Below are 23,650 nucleotides of genomic sequence, written 5' to 3' on the forward strand. Positions count from 1 at the left end.
ATGTGGACCTGCCCAATAGAAATGTCCCTTCAAAAGAACATGAAGGAAAAGTATTACTCCAATTGGCCTTCCTTCCTTTAAAAAATCCCACCCAGGACACCCGAGACGGCCAGGCCAGGTTTTCAGACTGAGCATTTCCTCCCACTGCCGGTCTCGGCCTCACTATCCCTACAGTGCGGTGGTCCGAATGTTCCTCCTGTGGGTACACACACACACACACACACACACACACACACACACACATACACACGCCCATTCCTGGGTCAACAGTGCACCTGGGAGGAAGCAGCCACCCTGGCCTGACCATGTGCCCACAGGGAGTCACTCCACCAGTAACAGAAACTCTTGATTAAATCCCCTTCCCCAGGCTTTTTGCAGTGAATCCAGTTTTTCTTCTTTTTCTTTTAATTCAGCTCACCATCCATCTCTGGCCATCCCACACTAACCCCCCCCCCCCAGCAAGCGGGGGTGTGCGCACACACACAGACACACACGTGTACACACCCTTACATGGTCACTGAGACACTAGCAGACAGCCATTTCCCAAAGCTTGGGAAGAATTTCTTGGGCACGGTATATATCCAGTTGGCAATTAAGAAAATGCTTCTGCCTCCAGCCTGGGCCTGGGCTGGTTAAGGGGTAGGAGGGAGGGGGAGACTGAGTTACTTCTCATTGTGTCCACCGAGCACCGAAGAACTCTCTCATCCACACGCCCCCGACCACCTCCTCCCTCGTGCAGACCCAGCCCAGTCCCCCATGCCCCTTTCTTACATTCCGGGGGGAGGAGGGCGCTGTTCACGGAGCGAACGGGAGCCCCCCGTGTGTCTCGAAGGCCTCTCCCCACCCCCACCCCGTGTGAGTTCGTACTGCAAAGCTCCTTGGCATCCTTGCCTGGGTTGGGTGTTGGGGAGCTCAAATTGCAGCTACAAACTGGCTGGCAGCCAGGGCCGTCTATTTAAAAGCGCCCGTTCGACCGGAGCCGGTAGTCTCTTTGGAAACTTCTGCGGGGGAAAGAGCTAGGAAGAGCTGCAAAGCCGTGTGGGGCTTTTCCTCTTTTTCGCTCCTTCTAATTACCCTCCCTTCCGTTTGCACCCTTCTCCCGACTTCACGCAGAACCTGCGAATTTCGAAGAGGTGGTTGCAGAGTGGGAGAAAAGAGGTGTTAGGGTTTTGGATCTGGGCTTTTTTCTTTTTTCTTTTTTTCCTTGATTTCAGCATTTTCCCTTACCCTTGCGGCTGCAGCCGCCGCCTTCTACCTGTCCGCGCAGCCGCGCGCCGCTAGCAGCTGAGGGTTAGAAAGGAGCAGGGTGTCCTTTAGATTTTAAACAAAATTTTTGAAGACAAATCCTTTTTTCTCCACCCACCTCATCTCCTCCACAGCCTCCGAGCTCCTTATTCCGGTGGTTGCTTTGGGGTGAACAATTTTTGGCTTGTCCCCCTGCACTTCTGACCGGATCGGGCTTGGGGCTTGTTTGTCCGACCCCAGTCCCAGCGCGTGCACCTGGCGCTGCTCTTTCCCCTCAACCTGTTGCAAATCTTTAATCCTTGTAACTGGGACTTGCTTGCAAGCACCCCAGCCCTCCAACTCTCCCCACATTTTGCGATTGTCTGGGGGAGGACACCTGCTCTACCTGCCAGAATTTTTTTTTAATTTTCTCCGGCACCCTCCTGGCCCCTTTGTCCCTGCACTCTCGCTCTCCTGCCCCGCCCCAAGGTAAAGGGAGAGACTCGGAGAAGATGGTGCTCACCGCGGTCCTACTGCTGCTGGCCGCTTGTGCGGGGCCGGCCCAAGGCCTGGGCTCCTTCGTGCACTGCGAGCCCTGCGACGAGAAAGCCCTCTCCATGTGCCCCCCCAGCCCCCTGGGCTGCGAGCTAGTCAAAGAGCCGGGCTGCGGCTGCTGCATGACTTGCGCCCTGGCGGAGGGGCAGTCGTGCGGCGTCTACACTGAGCGCTGCGCCCAGGGGCTGCGCTGCCTCCCACGGCAGGATGAGGAGAAACCGCTTCACGCCCTGCTGCACGGCCGCGGGGTTTGCCTGAACGAAAAGAGCTACCGCGAGCAAGTCAAGATCGGTGAGCGCGTTCAGTGTGCCAGTTACACGGCGCACGGGCAGGGGACAGGGGACAGGCTGGCCAAGCGCGCTTTGCCCAGAAAGCGGCTTAAAGCCGTGATGCAACCCGGGGGGACGGGGACGGGGGTGGGGAGGGTCTTTACCCCAGCTACCCTCGGCTGCCTCTCCGAGCCTCTCGGGGTCTTCTCTTCTGCTCCTCGCCCCCACCCCCACCCGACTCCATCCCACCCCTCCCCCCTGGTCTTAATACTCTGAGCTCCTATTCAGTCTCAAGGTCCAAATCCCCAGGTTCTCAATCTCCAGTCTGAAAGGGTGCATGTTTCATTATCAGCTCCCTCCTCTATCATCTCTTAGCCACCCAACACGATTTTTTTCTTTTTCTGAACTTGAAAAAAATAAATCTCTTTGTTAAAATACTGCTTTAACTGGGGACCTGGAAAGGGGAGATTTCTGTGCTCCTTCTACCTCCGCCCCTCCCAGACCCTGCTTCCCTGCCCGTCCCTTCTGATATTTCTATTTGTCCACCCCAACACACTCGCACGCACGCACGCGCGCGCGCGCACACACACACACACACACACACACCCCGGCACGCACCCTTGGTAGCTATTGCCTTTTGGGTGCGGGCTTCAGTGCCCCTCCCACGTGCACACCCATTACTTTTGACTCTATATGATTGATTGCGGTAGATGGTAAAACAGATTTGAATGCAAAATACTCATTTTTTTTTCTCCCTGGAAGGGAAAGACTACTTTAGACACGCACGGGGGAGGCAGGGTGGTCCATAGGGTAGTGGGGGGGAGGGGCGGTGCGTAGGAAAGAAGGGTTTGGGGTTCTGTGCTGGATGTTCATCCCTGAATCTAATTACTTTTTCCCCCGCCCCAATTCAGATTTTACCTAGGGCGAAAGGTGGATATATAGGGTTGGGAGGCGAGAGGGGGATGTGAAATTCAGACTTCACAACTTCCCCCTCAGTACTAATCCCCCCGATCCTCGCGCCCCCATCTCGCAAACCTGACCACAAGTGGGTGTGGTGTAAATGTAAAAGAAGCCCTGGAAACACAAAATAAAGGGGGCAGAGTCTGGAAAGCCACGCCCCGTTGCTTCTCCTCCGCCTCTAAGTAGCCCCGCCCCCAGCTTGCCCTGCCCACAAATTCTCAGCGCCGGGAGTCCGGGTTTAAAAGGTTGACTGAGCTACTTGTTTAATGAGAACATTTCTGCCCCCATTAGACGGGGTTTCTTTTTAGAGGTAACTGGTTTTAATTCTTCTGTAAGTAGTTTCAAGGACTATATATAAAAATCTGCATTCCCAAACGTCAGACTGGTTGTTGATTCTTTTCAAAAGGCATTAAGACTTGGCTAAGTAATGTTTATTCTCTGTAGTTACCTCCTGGGACAATGCCTTTCTTTCCTATCCCCTTCCACCGTGAGCACCCCCACATGAGTTCTCTAAAAACTGCAAACTACAGAACTACCACGTAGGAGGGAAGTGCGTCGGCGCTTAAGACAAGACAGGAGAGTTTTTCTAGGTTCAAACTAGATGTCCCAAAACACTGCAGGTTTTGCCTCTTACAGGCGGCCGCCCCTCCAGCTTTGCAAGAGGTGGTCTCACTCCAGATTGCTGCCTGCAAAAGAGACGGAGAGCAACGTGCAAACCCCGGAGGCCAGTTTGTGGAGTTATTTTTTATTAAGAATCACTTTTTAAAAGCAGTCCCGCCCATTAAGAATCACTTTTTAAAAGCAGTCCCGCCCGAGTTCATCGTGGGGGTTGTGGATTTGGAAAAAGTTGGGGGAAGGGGGCGTGGAGCGGGTAAGAGGTATGAATCGATTTCCCGTCTTGGAAGAGCGAGCGCTCCGGTTAAGAATCCGGTCACATCGAAAGTACGCCAGGTATCAGCCACCTTCTGGCCCCGCTTTTATTTGCCCAACAGTGCGGTTGGTGTGATGTGGTAGATGTAGAGTGTGTGTGTGTGTGTGTACACGCGCACACCCACGCACACCAGCTTTTGTCCCAAGCAACGTGCCCTTTAGATTTCTCTGCAGCCCCTTCCTCAACCTCCGCCTTCAAGGTACCCCGAGGCCAATACCCACAGCCTCTCTGTCCCCTCCCCTCTCCCTCCCCCGCCCTGCTCTCGGATGCCACTCCGCCTTAGGCAGGTGCCTAACCGTCTGCAGTCACCAACGGCTATGCTCCACCCGTGGCCGGGGCTGAAGCCTTTCTCCAGGACAGAGAGGATGGGAGTGGGCGTTCCTGGCTATAGTTTTTCAACTCAAAAACCGTTGAGTGGGCCCCCAAAAGTTGAAGACGGCGCAGAGGCACTTCTTAAGAAGTGGAAATTGAACCGAGAGTGGAGGAGAGTGTCAGCTCCTTTGACCAAAACTCCTGTTCCCCAACACACACTCACCCCACCCACCCACCAAAACCAGCAGTTCCAACTTAGGTGTTCCTCTCTACCGCGGTTTCCATATAAATATAGGTACTACAGGTATAGACGACGCGCACAAAATATATGTGCATGTGTAGAGATAGACCAATATCTTCTTTAACCCCCCCCCCCAAAAAAAAGAATGCATTTGAATTAGTAATGAGGAGCTGAGGATTGGGAGGTGGCAGGCAGCCAAAGCTTTGGGAGGAAGGGCGGAGGGCGGGCGGGCTGAGACTGGTGTTTTGCTGCGCGCGTTGCTGCGCAACGGGAGAGGGAGTCGGCCAGAGAGCTTGGAACTGGGATCGCGCAGGGCCCTGCGTTTTATTTCGGCGAGTTCAGGGGCAAAGATAGATATAGAAACAGAGGGCAGTACGTAGGAGACTGGAAGGGGCGGGAGACGAGTTATTTATTGGACCAAGCTCAATAAAGATCCGTGAGCTGGATCGAGCTGCGGAAGGGCTGGGCTTTGCTCTGGGCATTGTTTGCAGAGGGAACCTTGTGGCTTTGTGGACTGGAGCGCTGCAGAGCGCGCATTTTGCCCTGGTCTGGGAAATTTCTCCTGGGCCTGGGGGACATTAAGTTTGGGATGCGGGGAGAAGTGACCTCTGGGCTTCAGTACGGTTTCACTGAAAAACAAAGAGAGAAAGTCAAAATGTGCTCTGGGAAAGAAAGAAAAACAGTACCTCAATAAAAATGAATTCAGCCTTTGCTTCTTTTAGGGGGTTGGCCTCCATCAACCCTGGCTTCCACTCCAACCCCGGTCCAAATGCCATGTTGAAGTCAAGTTCCAGAGTTAGGTTTAATGGCCAAATTTGTGTCTGGGTTGAACAAGATCTTGGAAAACTGAAGGGGGCAGATGCCTTTCCCACCCGCAGGCCCTCCCTTTGAAACGAGCCTTTGAGAGGCTGGCTGCAACCTGCGCCAACCAAAACCGAGTTGGGAAGACAAGTGATGCTGCTTTTAACTTACTGACTTTTCTTACTGCCCCCTCACCCCCACTCCCACCCCCAGCCTGCCCCTTTCTGCTGTGTCAGCTCAGGCTGGGAGAGCAAGCGCAGTTGGCCACATTTTCTTTCCATTTAAATTTTCCCCCACCTTATCCTTCCCTCCAACCTCCCTCCCTTTCCCCACTGCACCGCCCCCCCAACTGCCAAGACATCCCCTGAGGGCTTGAGTTTTAAGTCAGAGCAGCTGTGTGTTAGTCCCAGGGCTCGGGCTGGATTTGAGCGGGCAGGTGGGCTTGCAGCTGTAGGGGGAGGTCAGGACTGACCCCCGGGGGCCAGAGGTCACCATGAGGGTTATGGCAAAGGGCTTGGGAGCAGGAATCCTAGCAGAAGCCCTGGTCCCCTTCATGGGGGGAGGAGGGTAGGGAGGGAATAGTGGGAAGAAAAGGTGACTTTTGTCTAAAGATTTTACTTTGTACCTGAGCAATGCCTTGAAACTTGGAGTTATTTAATGTGTGAAAAATAAAACTTTGAAGAAGAGATCACCGCACCCCAGGCCCACTGCATCCAGAAACTGGAAGAGCACCCTAAAGGGTCCAGGCACCAAGGAGGAACAGATCAAGAAGTAGATGGTTGTGGTGAGAGACAGGGAGGCAATTTGGAGGGGTTTTGTTTGAGTTTTTGTTTTGCATTTTTACTACAGTTGGTCCAAAAGTTGCGATCCCCAGAGAAATGTCCTTCATCTGGATATGTTTTCCAAAGCAATGACTTATTCAATACTTGCAAAAATGAATAAGCAAATAAACAAGGAAGCCAATTCTAAGCCTCTACTCCCCTTTCCTCTATATCCAGAGAACCAACCCCCATTTTTCCAGTTCCATTTCTGTCCATGATTTGTTACAATGTCTTTTTTTTTTTAATTCAAAGGACTGACTGGAGATCTCTATAAAGGGGGAAGCGGGCTTTCCTGCCTAGCCACTCGGCTTAACAAGGCCCTAACATCTCTCCAGGAATTGTCTGGGTGTTGGCCAAAGAATCCTAAAGCTGGAAGGAGCCCCTGGAATCCGTGAGGTCGGGGCCCTCATTTGACAGATGTGGGTGCTGAAGCCCAGAGTGCAGAGTCACTTGCCCAAAATTAGATGCAGGGTTAGTGGCTGAATCAGGACTGGAACTCAGCTATTCCCTCTTGGTTTTAGGGCCCCAGGCTGCTGATCCTGGCTTTCCTCACTGGTCACCAGGACTCTTGCCTGGGTCCAGTCTGACCTGCAATGAGTGAGGTTTTTGGCAAATAGCACCCGATGCTTTCATCCCATAGTGAGGCTCGTGAAGACGAAACAAGAGCTCAGAACTTGGGGGGGTGCTCTGTTTTAGGGGAAGAGGCAAAATAGCACCAACATAGATAATGCAACACCCCTGTTATTTTTCTATCGCTCTCTGTTCTGTCCCTTTTTCTACCCGGTCTTGCAAAAAAGGCTGGCTTAGGCCACTGACTTGGTGAGGGACAGGTGGCAAAGAGGGAAGGAAAGGGACTTCAGGTTCAAGTGCCATGCCTCATTTCCCTGGGAACGCTCCTGATGTGGAAAGGCTGGCAGGCCCTCACTGCGCCTTGGCCATGTAGTGGTCTGTAGTCTCTAGGGAGAACATGGCACAGAGTGCCCTGCTCCTCAGGGCCAGTGGCGTCTGCCAGCACAGGCCACTCAAGGAGGCAAGCAAGTAGGAAGATGAGAACTGAGCTGGGGTGGGATGAGGAAGCGGTTGGGAGATTTCTGCATCAGAAGAAAACAGAAAAACGCACACCACAGAGTTAATAAGGAAAAGGGCAAGAGGGCCACGGGACTTTTGAACACACTCAGACTTGTAGGAGATCTTGCAGGAGCAGAGAAGAGCGAGGCCTCCAGGTTGTTGGGGTTGATTTGAGCTATTTCTAAGAGCCTCCTGACGCACCCTAGAGGCCCGTAAGACACACCCCGCTTTCCAGCAGGTTAGACCACCAGGTGAGCCCATGGGGATTCCTAAAATAAAGGCCATCTCATTTTCGAGGGCTCAGGCTTTCCCTTGCCAAAGCCTGAGACAAGACCCAGACCGAGTCTGCACTCAGAACCGAGGATCAGAGGACCCCTGCCAGCTCGCCCAGGGTTTTACGTGGCCTCCAGGTGTGCTGACCTTGGCCTGTTCCATCACAGCCATAACATCTCTTTGTCACCCTTGCAAAGGTGACGCTCACCCCCAGCCCTTTGGAACAGCAGCGCCCAGTCGAACTGTAACACAAATTCCATCCGTCAAGTTTTCTAGTGGCCACATTTTTTAAAAAGGTGAAAAGAAACAGGTGAAATTAATTCTAATTATCTCTTGTCTTATACCAAAATACACAGTTATAAGATATTTTACATGATTTCTTCCACCCGAAGTCTTTGAACTCTGAGGTGCCTTTTACATTTACAGCACCTCTCACTTCGAACACCAAATTGTCATTGGAAACACTTGACTGGCCATTTTAGTTGAAAAGTAGATTTTGGTGCTCGCATTGTTCCACACGTACTTAAAAATGGCCCAATAACCAAATCACGTGTCAGTTTTTAAATTTAAGTTCATTGTAAGTGAAATAAAATTTTAAATCCAGACCCACGACCACATTTCAAGTGTCAAAAGCCACAGGTGGCCGGTGGCCACCAGCGAGCCCCTCCCACCTGAGCGGGAACTGCTATCTCCGCGCTCCGCTCCTGCCCCCAAAGCGCCGAGAGGAAAAAGAGCCTGAGCTTTGATTGCTGGACAGGAGAGGATTCCCTTTGACTCACACCAGGGCCTCCCTTAGGGGACCAGGGAAGCATTCAAACCGCTTGCTCCCTATCGCCCCCTTCTGGTCATGCAGAGAATGTGGCTGTCTAATTGTAATGTTCTGAATGGGCTGTGATGAGTCATGAGTGGGAGTGTTGCCAGCTCAGGAAAATGGACCGGAGCTTCCCGCATGTCCTCACTCCCATTCTTCCATTCAGAGGCTGCTTCCTACCTAGCCCCTCTGTTACTTTCTGGCTTGGGGTGTTAGGGGAAAAGGCATTTCTGCTGAGCCTGCTCACCTTCCCCACCTGCAGAGAAACCTGGCCGGAGACACTCATCTTGAGAGTTCTTCATCAGTGTGTATTTCTCATGTGCTAATTTATCACCAGCTGTCTCCCGGGGGTCAAGAAATGTGTACCACGGTCACGGCCCTGAATCAGGATTTGGCCACCTTTTCTCTCTCCATCTGTAGGGATGGAGACCGGCTGCCTTAGTGCAGCATGAAGGAATGGGGTTAGACAGAGGGAAGAACTGCAGGGTGAGTTCTCTTTGTGGGAACTGTTTCCCAGAAGCACTTGTGCAAAGTCCCTCTCACCCAGGGTTGGCAGTCGGGCTCTCCAGAGACAAGGAGAGAGTCATCACTCTCCAGCAGAACTTTCTACCTCCAGGGAGCCTTAGATCTTGTGATGTACACATCAACACCTGTCAATCAGGTGCCAAGCAACCAAATTTTTAGTTGATGATTGGAACAAACAAGGCGAGAGGCAACAGAGACCTGTGCTGAGAGGCGATTCACACATCAACTCAATCCCCAGAAGAACCGTGTGGGAAAGGGGCTGTTGTCAAAGGAAATGTGCACCCAGGTTTATTGAACCACTGTCAGCAGCCCCATCTTCCTCCCAAGAAGGGCAACCGAAGGGTACGGGTGGGTAGTCTGGCTATATTTGTTTACTTTGCTGTATGATGTCTCTATGTCTCTACTCAGAATAGAGATGGGACATGCCTACATTGGCCAACTTTGCTCTTGGTTTACCGTGCCTAACCACATCAGTTCTCCTGGCCTGGATTGGGGTGGGGGCTGGCAAGGAGCTCAGCAGGGTAAGCCCGTTGCCCTCACTGTCTAGTCACCGACCCTGAACTTGCTCCCTCCTCTGCCACTCACCCCAAGTCAGCAGGACTCCCCTCCTGCGTGTTCTTGCCACTCTTCCCATCTTGCAGCTGAGGATGAGGATTGTTTGGGTTAGTTTTCCTCTTGGAAAGTCCGCTCTTTTTCCTTCTCAGCCCATAATTCGGGTTAAAACGAGCCCAGAGCATGCGCGTCTGTGACTGACCACAGAGGAAACAAAAACAGTGTCTTCTGAGAGAGACTGGGACAAGGCAGACGCTGGCTGGGGGGTGGGATTGGCAGGAGAAGGGACACTGCTGCTCTCCTGGAAGGCCCCACAGCCCCTCCCTACCGCGCCAGCCCTGGCTCTCCATGCAAAGGCACGCACGCACACGCAGTGTAATTGAGTCATCTGGCGTCTACAGCTGGGGAACCGTCAGACTTCAAGAGACCGAGACGTGCCTTACGGTTTCTTAAACAGGGAGCGGCCAGCCCGTCATTCTCCTATGAGCCTTGTGTTGTGCAAAGAGGAGGAGGCTGCAGGTTGGCTTGGAAACATGGCAAGGTGGAGAGAGGCTGTGGAGCACCCAGCCACACCCAGGCACGGGTCAGTGCCCGCTGACCAGCGGCCCAGCAGAATTTTCTGCAGTGACAGATGTGGCTATTAAGTACTTGAAATGTGGCTAGAGTTGAATTTGAAATTTGATTTAATACTTATTAATTTAAATAGCCACATGAGGCTAGTGGCTACTGTGTTGGACAGTGAAGCCTCCGATCAGAGAGAAGCCCAGCAAATCCAGAGGACCCTTACTTCTGTCCCTGTCCTGTGGGGCTCATTCCTCTGCTTCCTTGCTCCCTCTGTGGCAGTCGCTATGCTTAAAGACAGTGGCACCAGTGAGATGACCTCTGAGGGCATCCACTAAGCACCACCGGACCCCAGGTTAGAGACAGAGAAGCCCCCAGACCCACTTCACTTTGTCTCCTGCGTAGATCCATGCATCTCTGCATTTAAAGGTTATTCACTGAGTGCCCCGCATCACAGAGACAATGATAAATAACGAGCCTCTGCCCTTAAGAACATCAGTGTTTAAATTCCACACATGGGACTAGAATGAGAGCCAGTGGAAACCCAGCTCCCTTTTTCATTCCCGTACAGAGATTCTGGGCAAAACCATCTTGTCTTCTGGCTAGAAAAAGAGACTTTCCTCTCTCCAGGTCCAGGTGGCCTGGCAGAGCCCGACATTCTTCCTGGGCTGTGAATTCCAAGTACGCCTCAGTTTCTTCCATTTCCGTAAGCAAAGTCACAAGACCTGGGCCACCAAGTTTTCTCTGAGGTTTGATTATGAGGTTAAGAAAGAGTGGGATCTACCAACCGCCCAGGAGCAGGCTGCTAATGGCACCAGGATGGGACTGAGAGCCCTGGGGTGGGAGGTCAGACTGCAGGGAGCCATCCATCTCTAACTGGGGAGTAGGGTGGGGTCAGATGTTTCTTAAGACCACGTGCCTGTTAATGCTGCTAAAGCTTCCTGCCCCTACAGCAAAACAGCAGCGAGAGGGCCGGTGGGAGACAGTGGTGGAGCCTGGGTGGGGGTGTGTGTTGTGCACCTGCCCTGTGAGTCAGTCGGCCCACCCTGAGGTGCCCCTGGGTTCTCTGTGTTTGCTGGGGCATGGGAAGGGTGCAGTCCTCCAGCAGGTGTGCACGTTGGCACACGGAAGGCTCACGTACCCGCCTGTGTCTCAGTGAATGTCACTGCACCAGTGTCAATGGGCAGCCCTTCGGAAGGAGGAGGACCTGAGATGGCCCCGCATGACATGGCAGGGCTGGGCGTGGGGGTAGGAGTCAGAGCAGAATCACAACTCGGCCCAAAGGTGACTGTCAGGACAGTATGATGGCTCTCCCCCTGCAGCCATCAGGCGGGATCACAGAACTAAAGGGGAAGGAAATGATGCTGAGCAGTCCACATTTTCCATCCTCTGCAGAATCCTTTCAAAATGGCATCTAGAGATGGGAAAGGGGGTTCCGGATATGTTTCACTTCTTTCCCTGATCATTTTTTAAATTGCAGATGAAAGAAACAGCTTGCAGGGGGAGGGGGCGCAGTTATGCCCAGATAAGCCTTGCCCTCTCTCCTCACTTCCAGTTCCCACGCCTGCCTTCTCCACCTCCCCCTCCTGTGGGTCCTTTCCAGTCTTCCCTTGTCCAGCTCCCTGACTCTCCACAAGCTGCAGACACACAGAGAAAAGGAGAGGGTTTGAGTGGTTGTCAGAGAAACAGGCGCACAAATTCCAGATTTTAAAATGACTTACAGTCCCTAGCCATAAGTACCAGGGACACGTTGCATGGTCATCAGTCTCCTGCGCCACCTACTGGCCACGTGGAGGTATTAACCTGTCTGTCCAACAGGTTCCAGAACCCCCTGCACTGTTCTGTTCCTTCCATGGCTGTTTGTGTACAGGGCAACCTCCCCGGGAAGTCCTCCCTTTAGTTTCACCTAAATCCCTCCCACACCCTCGCTCCACTTTCTCTTGATGAAATAGCTCAGGAGCTGCCAGTCTACTGGTGCCTTCTTGTTTTATCCCTTCCCAAACTTAAACCCTTCCCAAATTGAAAGCCTATTTATGACTCAGCCCCAAAGCAGCTGAGTAGGGCTTGCTGGCTCTAGCATCCCAGCCCTTTAATCTCAGTGGCTCTGCCCTGGCTTTGTGCCAAGTTCCCACTGTCCCTTTGGAGCCTACAGGTGACCACAAGACTCTGATCAGTATCTTTGATACTTGACTCTCCCCCATCCCTCCCCCCCACCAAGTAGTAGTTCCCTTGGGGTTAAGTGGCACCAAAACCCAGGAGACACATCAAAGCTCTAAGTCTTCCCTTCAGAGCATCCTAAGGGCTGGTCGCAGGGGGAGGGTGTACCCTCAGGAGCCCCGCCCTGCAGGGGCCAGGGAAGGACGCAGAGAGGGTACAGGAATCTGCATTTTGTTTCCCAGGGAAACAAATGATTTGGTCGTCATTGCTTAGCCCCAAGGCGATACTTGAAAGCTTGAAGAGAAAAGTCTAAGAAAGGTCAAGGTTAGTTTGCCCCAGAGTTCTTTCAAACCATTAACAGCCCCATCCTCCTCCCAGGAAGGGGGACCCAAAGTGAAGGCTGGCCCACAGGCAGCCCTTCTTAGAAAAAGCTTAAAGTGAGGAGACTTGAGAAGAGCTGTTGATAACACTCAGAGCTGGGAGCCAACATGCTTCCTTGTCCACCAAGGCCAGAGGGAGACGCCCTGTGAAATGACATCTGGCAGACGACACCCTCTGACCAAAGGGACAGGGAGTGCCCCCAAAACAGGTGGCCAGAGGAGGAGGGGAGGCATACCCATCCCAGAGGGCTTTACGAGGCGGAAAAAACACCCCTGGAATAGGTGCATGTACTTAGCTCCACTTGGACACAGGGGAAGCACTAGATGGTCCATTGGAAGGACTCCGGGGGCTGGGCCAGACCCCCGTAGGGGAGCAGCTCCCTGGGGCCTCTCCCACTGGCCAGGGAACTCCTGCAGCCTGGAGTCACAGGTGCCCCTGAGGACAGTTTGCTGGCCCTCCAGAGCAGGCCCTGAAAGAAACACACATCTGCCCTGCACTGGTCGGCACCCAGCCCCCTCTCCCACCTCCCCTCACTTCATCTGGTTTCAATCTTGACTGGGGGAGGGGGATGGGGGATGGCCACACACCCCCAGAATACCCCAGCCTTTCAGTGGCAACCATCTGCCTTTCTCTCCTCTATCCCAGTGGTCAAATGCTTTTTGAGAATTAGAGTGCCTGGTGATGCCCACAGAGGCTGAGTGAAAAGTCGAGAGTCACTCAGGAAGACGAGCTCAGCAACCCGTCTGAGCCATAGTTGGCTTTTCCTCTCCCTACCACCTGTTTTCCAAGTTGGGTTTGGGCTTGAGTCACCTGATAACAGAGCTCTAGCTTCTCAGTTTGCACAGAGTCCCCCAAAGCAATTACGCCTGTCCCTGCATCCAAGCCCCATTCTAGCTCATCCCACAACCAAGAAAAGTAGGTTTATCCCTGTCTGGTGTGGCTCAGTGGTTTGAGTGCCACCCTGTGAACCAAGGGGTCGCCAGTTTGATTCCTGGTCAGGACACGTGCCTGAGTTACAGGCCAGGTCCCCAGTAGAGGGCGAGAGAGAGAGAGGCAACCACACATTGGTATTTCTCTCCCTCTCTTTCTCCCTCCCTTTCCCTCTCTCTAAAAACAAATAAAATCTTTAAAAAGAAAGAAAGAAAAGTAGGTTTACCGCAAAGCATCACTCTATGAGCTAATTCCTAGAAGGCCACGTTCCACGGCCCAGGCACATCACGTGGACATGAGTCAACACAGCAGGTTCCGATAAGTGGAGTCGGAGCAGAGAGACAAGTCACGGTGGGAAGACAGAGTGAAAGGCCGGGATCCTGGGGCGGCCGTGTGAATTGTTCAAGTACAGTAGTCTCCACTTCCCCTCCCACTCCCCCCCACCCAAGCCTGGCATTGAACTGGGTTCAGAGAGAGCCTGCCTCTGGCTTTGCTCTTTGCTTTTTCTCTTATCTTCCTCTCCTGGGGCTACATCCCTTCCCTCCTGTGGATAAATAACCCAAATCAACTAACCCCCCAGAGCCCTGCAAACCTGTGGAGGCTTCGTCAGGGCCCGGAACTTCCCTGCCAGGGTCTTAAAGACTAGATGCCTGTTCAATTAAAAGTGGCAAATCTGGAGCCAACAAACAGGTGTGTGGGTGCTTCCTGCCACCTGCCACCCCAACCGAGTTTGGACGCCTTTCTTAACACACACCTGTAACTCCTCCTGGGCCCAGAGCTGCTGCCCCGGGGACACACAACAGTGTCTTCTCACCCAGCTTCCCGCTCCCTGCACCCCCCACCCCACCTGCTCCCGTGCCTTTCCTTCCACTTCCCATCAGAGCACCTCACTCCTGGGTGGCCCCGTGATAGCAAAACCGGTGCACAGCAGCTTTTCCTGCACTGCATTTGAGTTACGTGGGGTCCCCTCCAAGCCGTTTGCATTTTCTAGGATTTGAAAAGAGAGCAACGGAGACAGGGCCTCCCCGCCCTGACCTGGGCACCTGTTCTCACCGTGGGCATCCTGGCCACACCCTGCCCTCTGGGAAGGGCAGTCCTGACCTCTGGGCTCTGCATAGGCTGGTGGGGCCAAAGAACTGAGAGGAGGGTGCCTGTGAGATATGAAGTGAATGGAAATCTGTGGGCTGAGAAAAGGCCAGACAGGCAGAATTAACAGACCAACAAATAAATGAACAAAGTCCTACTTCTTTAAAGGTCATAAGTCAGCTAAGTATAGACTGTCACCGGGTCACCCCTATATATAACTGTGCCAGTCCCAGCCAGCTGCCGGCCTCTCGGCCTGGGGCTGCAGCCTGTCCAGGCCCCGAGGGCAGAGCCGGCTCTGGCTCAGAGCCTGGAGTCAGGCCTTGGGTTCCGCATCCCCCACCGCAACCCACCAACACCGGTCCCCTCCACGCAGGTCCCCTCTTCCTGTTCTATATGACGTTTCCCCCCACCCATCTAATTCAGACCCCCAGGGCCCCAAATCCAATACATCTCACCTCCAGGAGTTCTGAAAGCACAAAGACTTCACGAGAGGTTACACTTGGGCTTTCCTGTCCACACCCTGGCTGCCCCTGTTTTCCACCAACAACCAAGATCTCCAGGTTGTGTTCTCACCTCCAGCCACTGCCTAGCCGGCCCCAGTAAGCAAGCCCTTGACCAGCCCAAGTCCCACCACAGGCCACTTCATTCCCTCTTCCCCTTTCCTGCCCCCAGGACGTCCTCTCCCTCCTGTCAAACTTCCCTTGCTTATCAGCTTGACTTTTTCAATATCCCCCAACTCCACAGAAGTCTTCCTAGATTCACTCTGCAGGACTCCAATCCTTCCAGCAACTTCCTGCCACTTCTGTGAGCGCAGTCCGCACCCTGGTTCTTATTTCAGCTCCAGGGGGGCGGAGACCCCCTCTCGGCACCCTCCCCCACAACCTCAGAGCCTTGGGCTCTGCCCTCTGCACCTCAGCTGCAGAGGCTGACCCTCCCTTGCCTCCTCCCAGCAGAGCGAGACTCCCAGGAGCAGGAGGAACCAACCGCCTCCGAGACAGCAGAGGAGACCTACTCCCCCAAGATCTTCCGGCCCAAGCACAGTCGCATCTCCGAGCTGAAGGCCGAGGCCGTGAAGAAGGACCGCAGAAAGAAGCTGACCCAGTCCAAGTTCGTGGGAGGAGCCGAGAACACTGCTCACCCCCGGGTCATCGCTGCACCTGAGATGAGACAGGAATCCGAGCAGGTGAGTCTCCAGGTTTCTCCTCCACCTCCCTCCGCATCCACGCCCCGCAGCCTCTGCTGCCACCCTGACTTGCGTCTAAACGAGCATTCCTGGCAGCGGGAGGTGCTTAGGCTAGACCCAGTGGAGGACCGGCCACTTGCAGTGGAGAGTCTGTAGAGGAGCCCACAGTTGCCAGGGCCGAGGGCTTGTCTGAGTAGCAGGAGTAGAGGCAGCGAGAAGTGCCGGCGGCCCCAGCCAGCACGCACGCCCTGGAGCCGTGTCCTCACCGAGGCAGACGCTGAACATTCTCCCAGAGCAGCGGTTTCCGGCCTTTTTCGTCTCACGACACATAAACGAATCGCTAAAAGGCTGTGGCACACCGAAAAATACATACTTTTGCCTACCAGACCAAAAACTAGGTATAGTTTTGCTTCATTCACACCAGATGGCTACTGCTGTGTTGGCTGTTGTCACTTTTTATTTGACAATCTAAGGGGAAAGAAGCCGGTGCTCCTGACTACATAGGCAGGTGTGGCACGGGTTAAACGCTCTTGTGCGCACCGCTGGAACACCGCTGAGCCGGAGCACCCGCAGTCGCCCGCCCCCGGGCGCCACTACTCAGCGGCTTGGAAAGGTTGATGGGCCATAGACAGGTGGGACGGCTTGCCTCCGGGCCTGGTCACAGAGCAGGTCTTGCACACTTCATACGCCCAGGTCACATAGCAGGGGAGGGGGAAAGACCTTTGGTAGCAACTCATTGGAACGAAAGGAGGTGGCTTCCACCTGGATCCCGCCATGCGCTCATCCCTCCTGTCCGCACGCAGGGCCCCTGCCGCAGACACATGGAGGCTTCCCTGCAGGAGCTCAAAGCCAGCCCTCGCATGGTGCCTCGTGCCGTGTACCTGCCCAACTGTGACCGCAAAGGGTTCTACAAGAGAAAGCAGGTATGCCCCTGGCCCGTGCCCCCAAGTTCAAAGGAAAACCTCTACCAGGGAACCTCTACCTCTAAACTAAAATTTCTGTTATTAACAATGGTGTTTTTCAAACCTCAAATATCCTTATCACAGTGTGAATTTTCCCACTCTCTCCTATACTATAACAATCCATTTCAGTTTCAATGATTTAGCTTATTTACATTAATTGTGAAAGGAACATTTATATCTCTATGTGACATCCTGTGTTGTATGTGTTATTTTCTGATACGTATGAATATACACACACATATATGTCTTTAAAACATACTTTCACCATGGACCACCTGCAGTCGTTTGGGGTCCCATTCGCAGCCAGGCTTCCTTCTGAGTACCCCACTGTCGGTTAACCAGCGGCACTTGGCTGTTAAACCTGGTCTGCGTTACCTTTGGGCACTGGTTCTCAGCCTTCCTTGGACGTCAGAATCACCCAGCAGGCTTCTTAAAACACCAATTACTTTCCCCATGCACTCCCCAGAGTGTCTGGTGGGCATGGGTGGACTCTGAGAATCTTGCTTTTCTAACAAGCTCCCTCCCAGGTGACCCTGGTGCTCCACAAGGGTGCCCTCATCTAAGTTAGAGGTAGGTCCAGAGCCAGGGGCCTTGACATCCACCCTAGAATTGACATCCACCCTAGGATGTCAATTCTTGGCTCTGCCATGTACCTACTATGTCTTCTTGCCCCAGTCATTTAATGTTTCTGCTGAGTTTCTCAAGTAAAATGTAGAATAGTCATACTTACTATTTCCACACAATTATGAAGAAGAATGGTTAATCTCTGTAAAGCACTTAGAACAGTACCTACATAAACTGCAGAAGGGATGCCTCCTATTTATTATTATTATTATTATTATTATTATTATTATTACTATACGATTATCAGATCATTAGATCATGAAGCTGTTCAGAGAATACCGAGTTGGAAGATCCCGAATGGGTGACATGAAACAGAAGTTATAGGAGGTAGCCGAGGGCAGACTCCCGAAACTATCATTTTCCCCAGGCCCTCCTGTGCTGTGGGGGCACCAGACCCCCAGGGTTGGACACGGCCCCCTCGATTCTCTGGGGGTGAGAGTCTGCCTTGGGAGGGAAAACGGAGGGTCAGACCAGTCCCGGGGCACAGCCGTCCTCACGGCCCGTCTCTCCCCCCACCGCAGTGCAAGCCCTCCCGCGGCCGCAAACGCGGCATCTGCTGGTGCGTGGACAAGTACGGCATGAAGCTGCCCAGCATGGAGTACGTCGACGGGGACTTCCAGTGCCACACCTTCGACGGCAGCAACGTTGAGTGATGCGTCCCCGCCCCATCCTTCCCTCACCCCGTCCCGCCCCCAGCCCCAACTCCAGCCAGTGCCTCCCTCCACCCTAGGATGCCACTCATTTCATCTCATTTAAGGGAAAAAATGCATATATCTATCTAATTGAGGAAACTGAGGACCTCGGAATCTCTAGCAAGGTCTCAACTTTGAAAATGGCAACAGCGGAGAGGAAAAAAGCTAAGGAGACCCCCCCCCTTTAAATGGTTTTCTGTTTGAGGCAAGTTGAATGAATAAGGAAAGGAAGAGAGGACGAACAGGAGGAGCGAAGGGAAGAGGTGTCGGTGTAGGAGAGAGGGAAAGATGAACAGGGTCAGGAAAAGGAAGGAGGCGTGTGGGCAGGAAGGAGAGACCAGGCACCGCGGCTGGACCCACCTTCCAGCAGCCCCGGCCCGAGCTGGACACATGTCGGGGCCCTAGAAGTAGTGACCCAAGATGTACTCAATGGCACACTTGGAGCTTTCGCAGTTTAGGTTGGTCACGGGGAGAGAACGGAAGGGACAGAAAAGTGTCGTTGCCTCTCTGGGATTTTTCTCCACCTCCAGCCAGCCACGCGGGCAGCTCGAACCCTCCTTCCCTCTGCTCACCCCAGTAGAGTGTTCTCTCCCCCCAAATTTAAAAACACTAAATGCATTCCATTCCTCTCAAAACGAAACAAATTAATACCCGAGGGATATTAGATAGATAAGATTTCCTAAGCAGACACCTAAGCTTTAAGCGTGTGTGCAGATTTCCCTGTGCAAACTTCTAGAAATCAGCACAGACCCCGACAGTGGGAGGACTCGTTCCTCCGGGGAGACCGAGACCACGCGTGTGGTCTCAGCACCTCCAAGCACTCGATTCGCAACTAGCACAGCCTCTGTGGGGGAGGATAGGCTGAAAAAAACGCGGGCTTGTATTTATCTACAAGGCTCCATGTAGTCATATATAGGCATATAAATCTATTTTTTTCTTTCGTTCCTTCCTTTCAAAGGTTTGCATTAACTTTCTAAAGTAGTTTCTATGGGGGCATTGAGGAGCTTCCTCATTCTGGGAAAACCAAGAAAACTCATATTCTCCTAACACGACCCATAAAACACCAGCGTTGCCTGCCTCCCGTGAGCAGCAGCCCCCTTTGTGGGGCACAGTGTTGGATTTTTTTTCCTGATTTCCCACAGGCACACATGCTCACACACAGCACCCGGCCGGGTGGCCGTGCACCCCGGCAAGTCCCTGCAGGCCCTCCGGAGGTCGCCGTCTCCGGGGCCCGCACCAAGCGACCCTGACGGGCCCGGGTGTGGCCGACTGCTCCCTGCAGCCTTCCCACGTCACCAGGGCAGAGCCTGTGTTTTGAAAGCCTCTCTCACTCTTCACACTGGCAAGGCAGGAGCGAGCCGGACATGAGAGATGGCGGAGAGGGAGATAGAGGTGAACAGGTTTCAGAGCAGGAAGGCAGTAAAGGTGATTGTTCAGGCCAGAGAAATGGAGGGAGGGGACAGAGGGCTGGGGGAATGAGGCTTGACAGGCCCGCTCTAGCTTTGAAGCAAAGCAAAAGGAAGGGGGACAAAGCCCAGGGCCATGTCCATGGCGTCCCACCCAATAACCCCTCTGGGATTCAAGAAGAAGTAGAGAGGAAAAGGGGGAACAGGTTGTAAAAGAGAAATGAGCTAACTCCAGGCCTCAGAGCCAGGAAGGTGGGTCACGTAGGTGGGCTATAGACTTAGCAGCTAGACCAGAGAGAGGCTCCATAGAAGCTGGCCGTGTTTGGAAGGGGCAAGACTTTGTGCTCAGATGCCCATCTTCCCCCTGCAGTGAGGGGCTGAGGCCAGAGAGTCCTCTAAGCCCTTCATTCACTCTGGCCAGTTCAGGCTTCCTCCCTGGGGCGGGGGATGCAGGGAAGGCTCCGGCCAACCAGGAGGTGGATGCTCGGCAGTGCTGTCCTTCGGCAGCTGAACTTTGACCCCAGGAGATTCCCGTTCTCCACTGACTTCCTCAGCAGATGGGTGGCTTCGGGGCTGCCCCCTGAGACTGGAGATAGCCCACCAGGAAATGGGGTTTGGACACTGGCAAGGAGACCCTTTCTCACTGTGAACCCAGCTCTCTACGCTCTCCCGACGGCATGGTACCGTGGAGACCCCTCCAACACTGAACTGGGGGCAATGAAGAGGGACAGCAGAGAAACAGATCTATGCCAGCTAGCAGAGAATTTGCAGCGGCAGAACTTGGGGGATGTCTCCTGCTCCCCGAGACAGGATGGTTGGCTGGGGATGGGAGAGGTGGTGGATCTTCACGGGGCAGAGGGCCTGATGGGAATGGCAGCCACAAGGACTCACTTGGCCTGCTGTGTCCGCACACCAGTCTCTGTGTGTGACTGTGCCCAGCCCCCAACTCCCACTCAGTGCTGGAGGCCAGTCTCCTGACCTTCCCCGCTTGCCCCCTTCTGCCCATGCTCCCTTTGGATCCTGAGCAGCCGTCTAACTGGGACCTGCCAGGTGGATATGGGGGTGCCATTCCCCCTAAGAAAAGACTGAGCCAGGCACTGCATACCCTCCCCCCACCCCTCCCCAGGCTTGGACCTGGTTCCTCAGAGGGGTTCTCTCCACCCCCCAATATTTACTGGACTTTGAATGGGCCTCTGCCCCTTACAGTGACTCTTTGCTGTCAGCCACGAGATGGGGGTCATGGCCTGTAACTCCACTGGTCTCTTCTGATTCCCAGAGTTCATGACAACTGACTCAGACCTGTGAGTCTCCAGTGTTTGCAGGGGGTGATTCTGGTCAGCTGGCCAGTCCCTAGAGGACACTGGACCTTCGTGACAGGTGGAACTAAATCTCTCCAAGGGGAGGTCTGGCCTGAACCCAGAGTGGAGAGACCCTGGGGAGAGGGTCACTGGGGGTGACAGAGCCCATGCCCTGGGCAGGGGTGAGTGCTGCCGGCAGCGAAGTCCCGGCCAGCTTCTCCTGGACTCAGGCTTCCTGCTGGCCCCTGACTGCTCACCTAGAGGACTCTGGCTCCAGCCATTCTGTGGCCTCAAGTCTCAATGTTGCCGCCCTCGACAGGTCTCTCCCCATCTCCCTTTTGACTTGTGCCTCACTCCAGCAGTGTGGCCCATAACTGCTGCCCAATGATAGAGGCAGGCCCAGCCAGGACCGATCCTCCTCCCCCAGAGCTGCCCTGCCCGCTCTGCCTGCCGGCAAGGGAGGGTGTCTGGGGAGGAAGAGAATTAAAACTTTCTCGGACAGCCAGGCCTAAACAGGCAGGCCTGGAGACATTCAACCCTCACAGTGGGGAGGAAGGGAGGCCTGGGAGGCCCTATAGGGTCCCACCTCCTCCCCTCACCCATTTTCCCATCACCACCTTGGTGGTCTCCACGGTAACCCTACAGGGTCAGCCTCCTCTAAGGTCTGCAGAAGGCGGGCCTCAACCTCCCTTCTCTGGCAGCCACAGGGCTGCCATGGCAACTGCCCAGCCCCCTAGGAGTGGGCACTGTGGCTCCCGCTCCCTCAGCCCAGCTGCCCAGAGGGCTCCAACTCAGAATGGGAACTTCAGAGAGGAGTGGGCCCAGGAGAAGCAACAGCCCTCTGGTCTCAGAGAGGACCCTTGGGGCCTCCAAGAGAAGGGAGGCTAAGTTTTGGGAAGAGGTGGGACGGGGAGATGGGGTTTTACCTGCCAGCAACCTGGCCGTTGTACTGTCTGTTTTTGAAACCACTAAAGTGCAAGACGTTTTGCACTTTTCTCTGCTTTTTCTTCCTCTTAGGTTTTTGTGTCTTTTTTAAACATACTTTCTTGGTTTTCTAATGGAGTATATAGTTTAGCCATCTCCACAGACTCTGGCCTCCTCTCTGACTCCTTCTGGAGGAGAAAGGGAGGTGGGAGGGCCACCGCCCTGCCTGCACCCACTCCCCCAGGTCTCCGGTCCCCCGACACCAGCCCGAGTCCCACCGCCACTGCCACCACACAGTAGCCCACACGGATAGACAGTTGTCAGACAAGAACCTTCAGATTCCGAGTTGCCTACCGGTTTGTGTTTTTGGTTTTTTTTTCTTAAACAGCAATAACCACAGCACATATTACTGTAGTTCTTGATAGTTTTACATACATACGTACCATAGCTCTATTTTCTCCTCTTTTTTGTTTTCAACTTTTTTAAAGAAAATAAATGCTCATAATCTTTACTGGTAAAAAGGATGGATAAGCAAACCAGCAAACAAAACCAGTTTGTGGTAAAAAAAAAAAAAATGCGGGGGAAAAAAAATCACCCGAATGCGGAAGAACTCGCCTCCTGTTTAGCATTTTGTACCTAAGGAAATAAAAACGGAAAAAAAAAATACAGAGGATCTCACGTTTTATTAAAAAGGTGAAGATATCTGTATACTATTTATTCAACGTATAATTTATGTTACTCCTTGATCTTTGTCTTGTGTCATGACAAAGCCTTTATTTAATAAAGTTATGCGTTCAGTTAGCCTGCGTCAGCTTCCTCCGGGACCCAGGACCCTCCTCAGGCCACGCTCCAGAGGGAAGGACACAGGTCAAGGTGGAGGCTGGGCCCGGGCCCCCCAACCCGCCCTCCCATCCAGAACTTGGGTGCCCCCTGCCCCATCCCTTCAGACCTGTCGGTGAGTTCTTGTGCACCGTGCGCTTAGAACAGGGAGTAGTCGATGCGTGTTCAGCTGCTGTTATTACTGCTATATTCTTATCATTTAGCCTCAGCCCCAGCTACTAAATAAAGTAGCCTTAACCCATCCTTAAGCAAATGATGGCTCTCTTCTCTTTGGAGAGGATTTTACAGAAGACACTTCTAGAATGTTCCTCAGTCACTGCGGGGAACCTCTGGCCGAGGCAGACGCCGTCCCGCTCCCGCCCGGCCCCTCTGCTGTTTCTGCCCAGGGAGGAAGGAAGCCATGTGTGGGCTGGTGACTCTGGTTTCAACCTTTCAGGTTCCCACACTGCCTCTCTGTCTCAGTCACTCTGCGGCAGTTCGTCCCGAACCCCTTCCCTCAGGCTCTTCCCCTCATCCCCATGTCCCCTCTTCCTTTGCGGGGCCCACAGCAGCGCACTGTCCTTTATGTGTCCCTGTGACAGCACCTTTCCAGGTCCTCCCAGTCCGTGGGCACAGCAGGGAGACAGAGCTGGTGGCATCTCCACTCTGCCCCGCCCCCTGCGAGTCATGTGCCAAGTACACCGACTGGGAAAGGCCCCGCCTGGCCAGGGGGTGGGCCAGTCATCGGGCTCGCTCCTCCTGAAGGGTCCCCGGGTCACTGATACTCCCCTAAGACCTCTCCCCTGTGCACAACCTTGCAAACGTGCAACCTTACGCAGTGAAGACAAAAGCGGAGGATGTGAAAGCTTTGCTAGGAGGCGCAGAGAGGGACTGGGTGTCTTGCCCACCTCCTTTGCAGGGGTGGGGACGCAGAGGGGACACGAAGAGTGCCGAGCAGGAAGGCCTTCTTGGGACACGGCAGCCCACAGGACACCACCCGCCCCGGGACCGTCTCCCGGCCTCTCCACCTGCGGCAGCTCACCCTGTGTCACGTGCAGTGTGCCGGACAGGGGGACAGGGCGTCAGCAGGACTCACTTCAACGGCTGCTCCTCCTTCAGGGCTCATCTGCCCCCACCCGGTCCTCCACGCCTCTGAGCCCCTTCCCCCCACCACACACATCCCTCATGTAAAAACTCCTAGGATTCTGATTCCCAGCTGCCCTACCCTTGTCCCACCCCCACCCCGGACAACCCACAGAGCACCTTAGTGATCACGCAATTCAC

At 53.8% G+C, this 23,650-nt stretch overlaps 1 protein-coding gene across 2 annotated transcripts; it reads left to right on the forward strand.

The window, feature by feature from the left end:
- Window positions 1-996: 996 nt before the first annotated feature.
- Window positions 997-22,348, forward strand: IGFBP5 (insulin like growth factor binding protein 5). Of its 2 annotated transcripts, none has more exons than XM_053670980.1 (4): window positions 997-2,070; window positions 15,409-15,641; window positions 16,445-16,564; window positions 17,749-22,348. In XM_053670980.1, the coding sequence occupies exons 1-4, from the start codon at window positions 1,737-1,739 to the stop codon at window positions 17,878-17,880; spliced, it is 819 nt and encodes a 272-aa protein (XP_053526955.1). In that variant the 5' UTR covers window positions 997-1,736; the 3' UTR covers window positions 17,881-22,348. The 2 variants fall into 2 exon arrangements, with proteins under 2 accessions (XP_053526955.1, XP_036988170.1); XM_037132275.2 differs by having other exon boundaries at window positions 15,412-15,641.
- Window positions 22,349-23,650: the final 1,302 nt, after the last annotated feature.

The sequence above is a fragment of the Artibeus jamaicensis genome, unplaced genomic scaffold (assembly GCF_021234435.1).
Source record: "Artibeus jamaicensis isolate MK-2021 breed Jamaican fruit bat unplaced genomic scaffold, CSHL_Jam_final contig_1015, whole genome shotgun sequence".
In the NCBI taxonomy this organism is placed as follows: Eukaryota; Metazoa; Chordata; class Mammalia; order Chiroptera; family Phyllostomidae; genus Artibeus; species Artibeus jamaicensis.

Excerpts from the sequence above, each read along its gene's own strand:
- IGFBP5 (XM_053670980.1), top strand. The coding sequence starts at position 1,737 with ATGGTGCTCACCGCGGTCCTACTGCTGCTGGCCGCTTGTGCGGGGCCG. Across the intron at positions 2,071-15,408 it reads CCGCGAGCAAGTCAAGATCG|CAGAGCGAGACTCCCAGGAG; the intron begins GTGAGCGCGTTC and ends GCCTCCTCCCAG. Across the intron at positions 16,565-17,748 it reads GGTTCTACAAGAGAAAGCAG|TGCAAGCCCTCCCGCGGCCG; the intron begins GTATGCCCCTGG and ends CCCCCACCGCAG.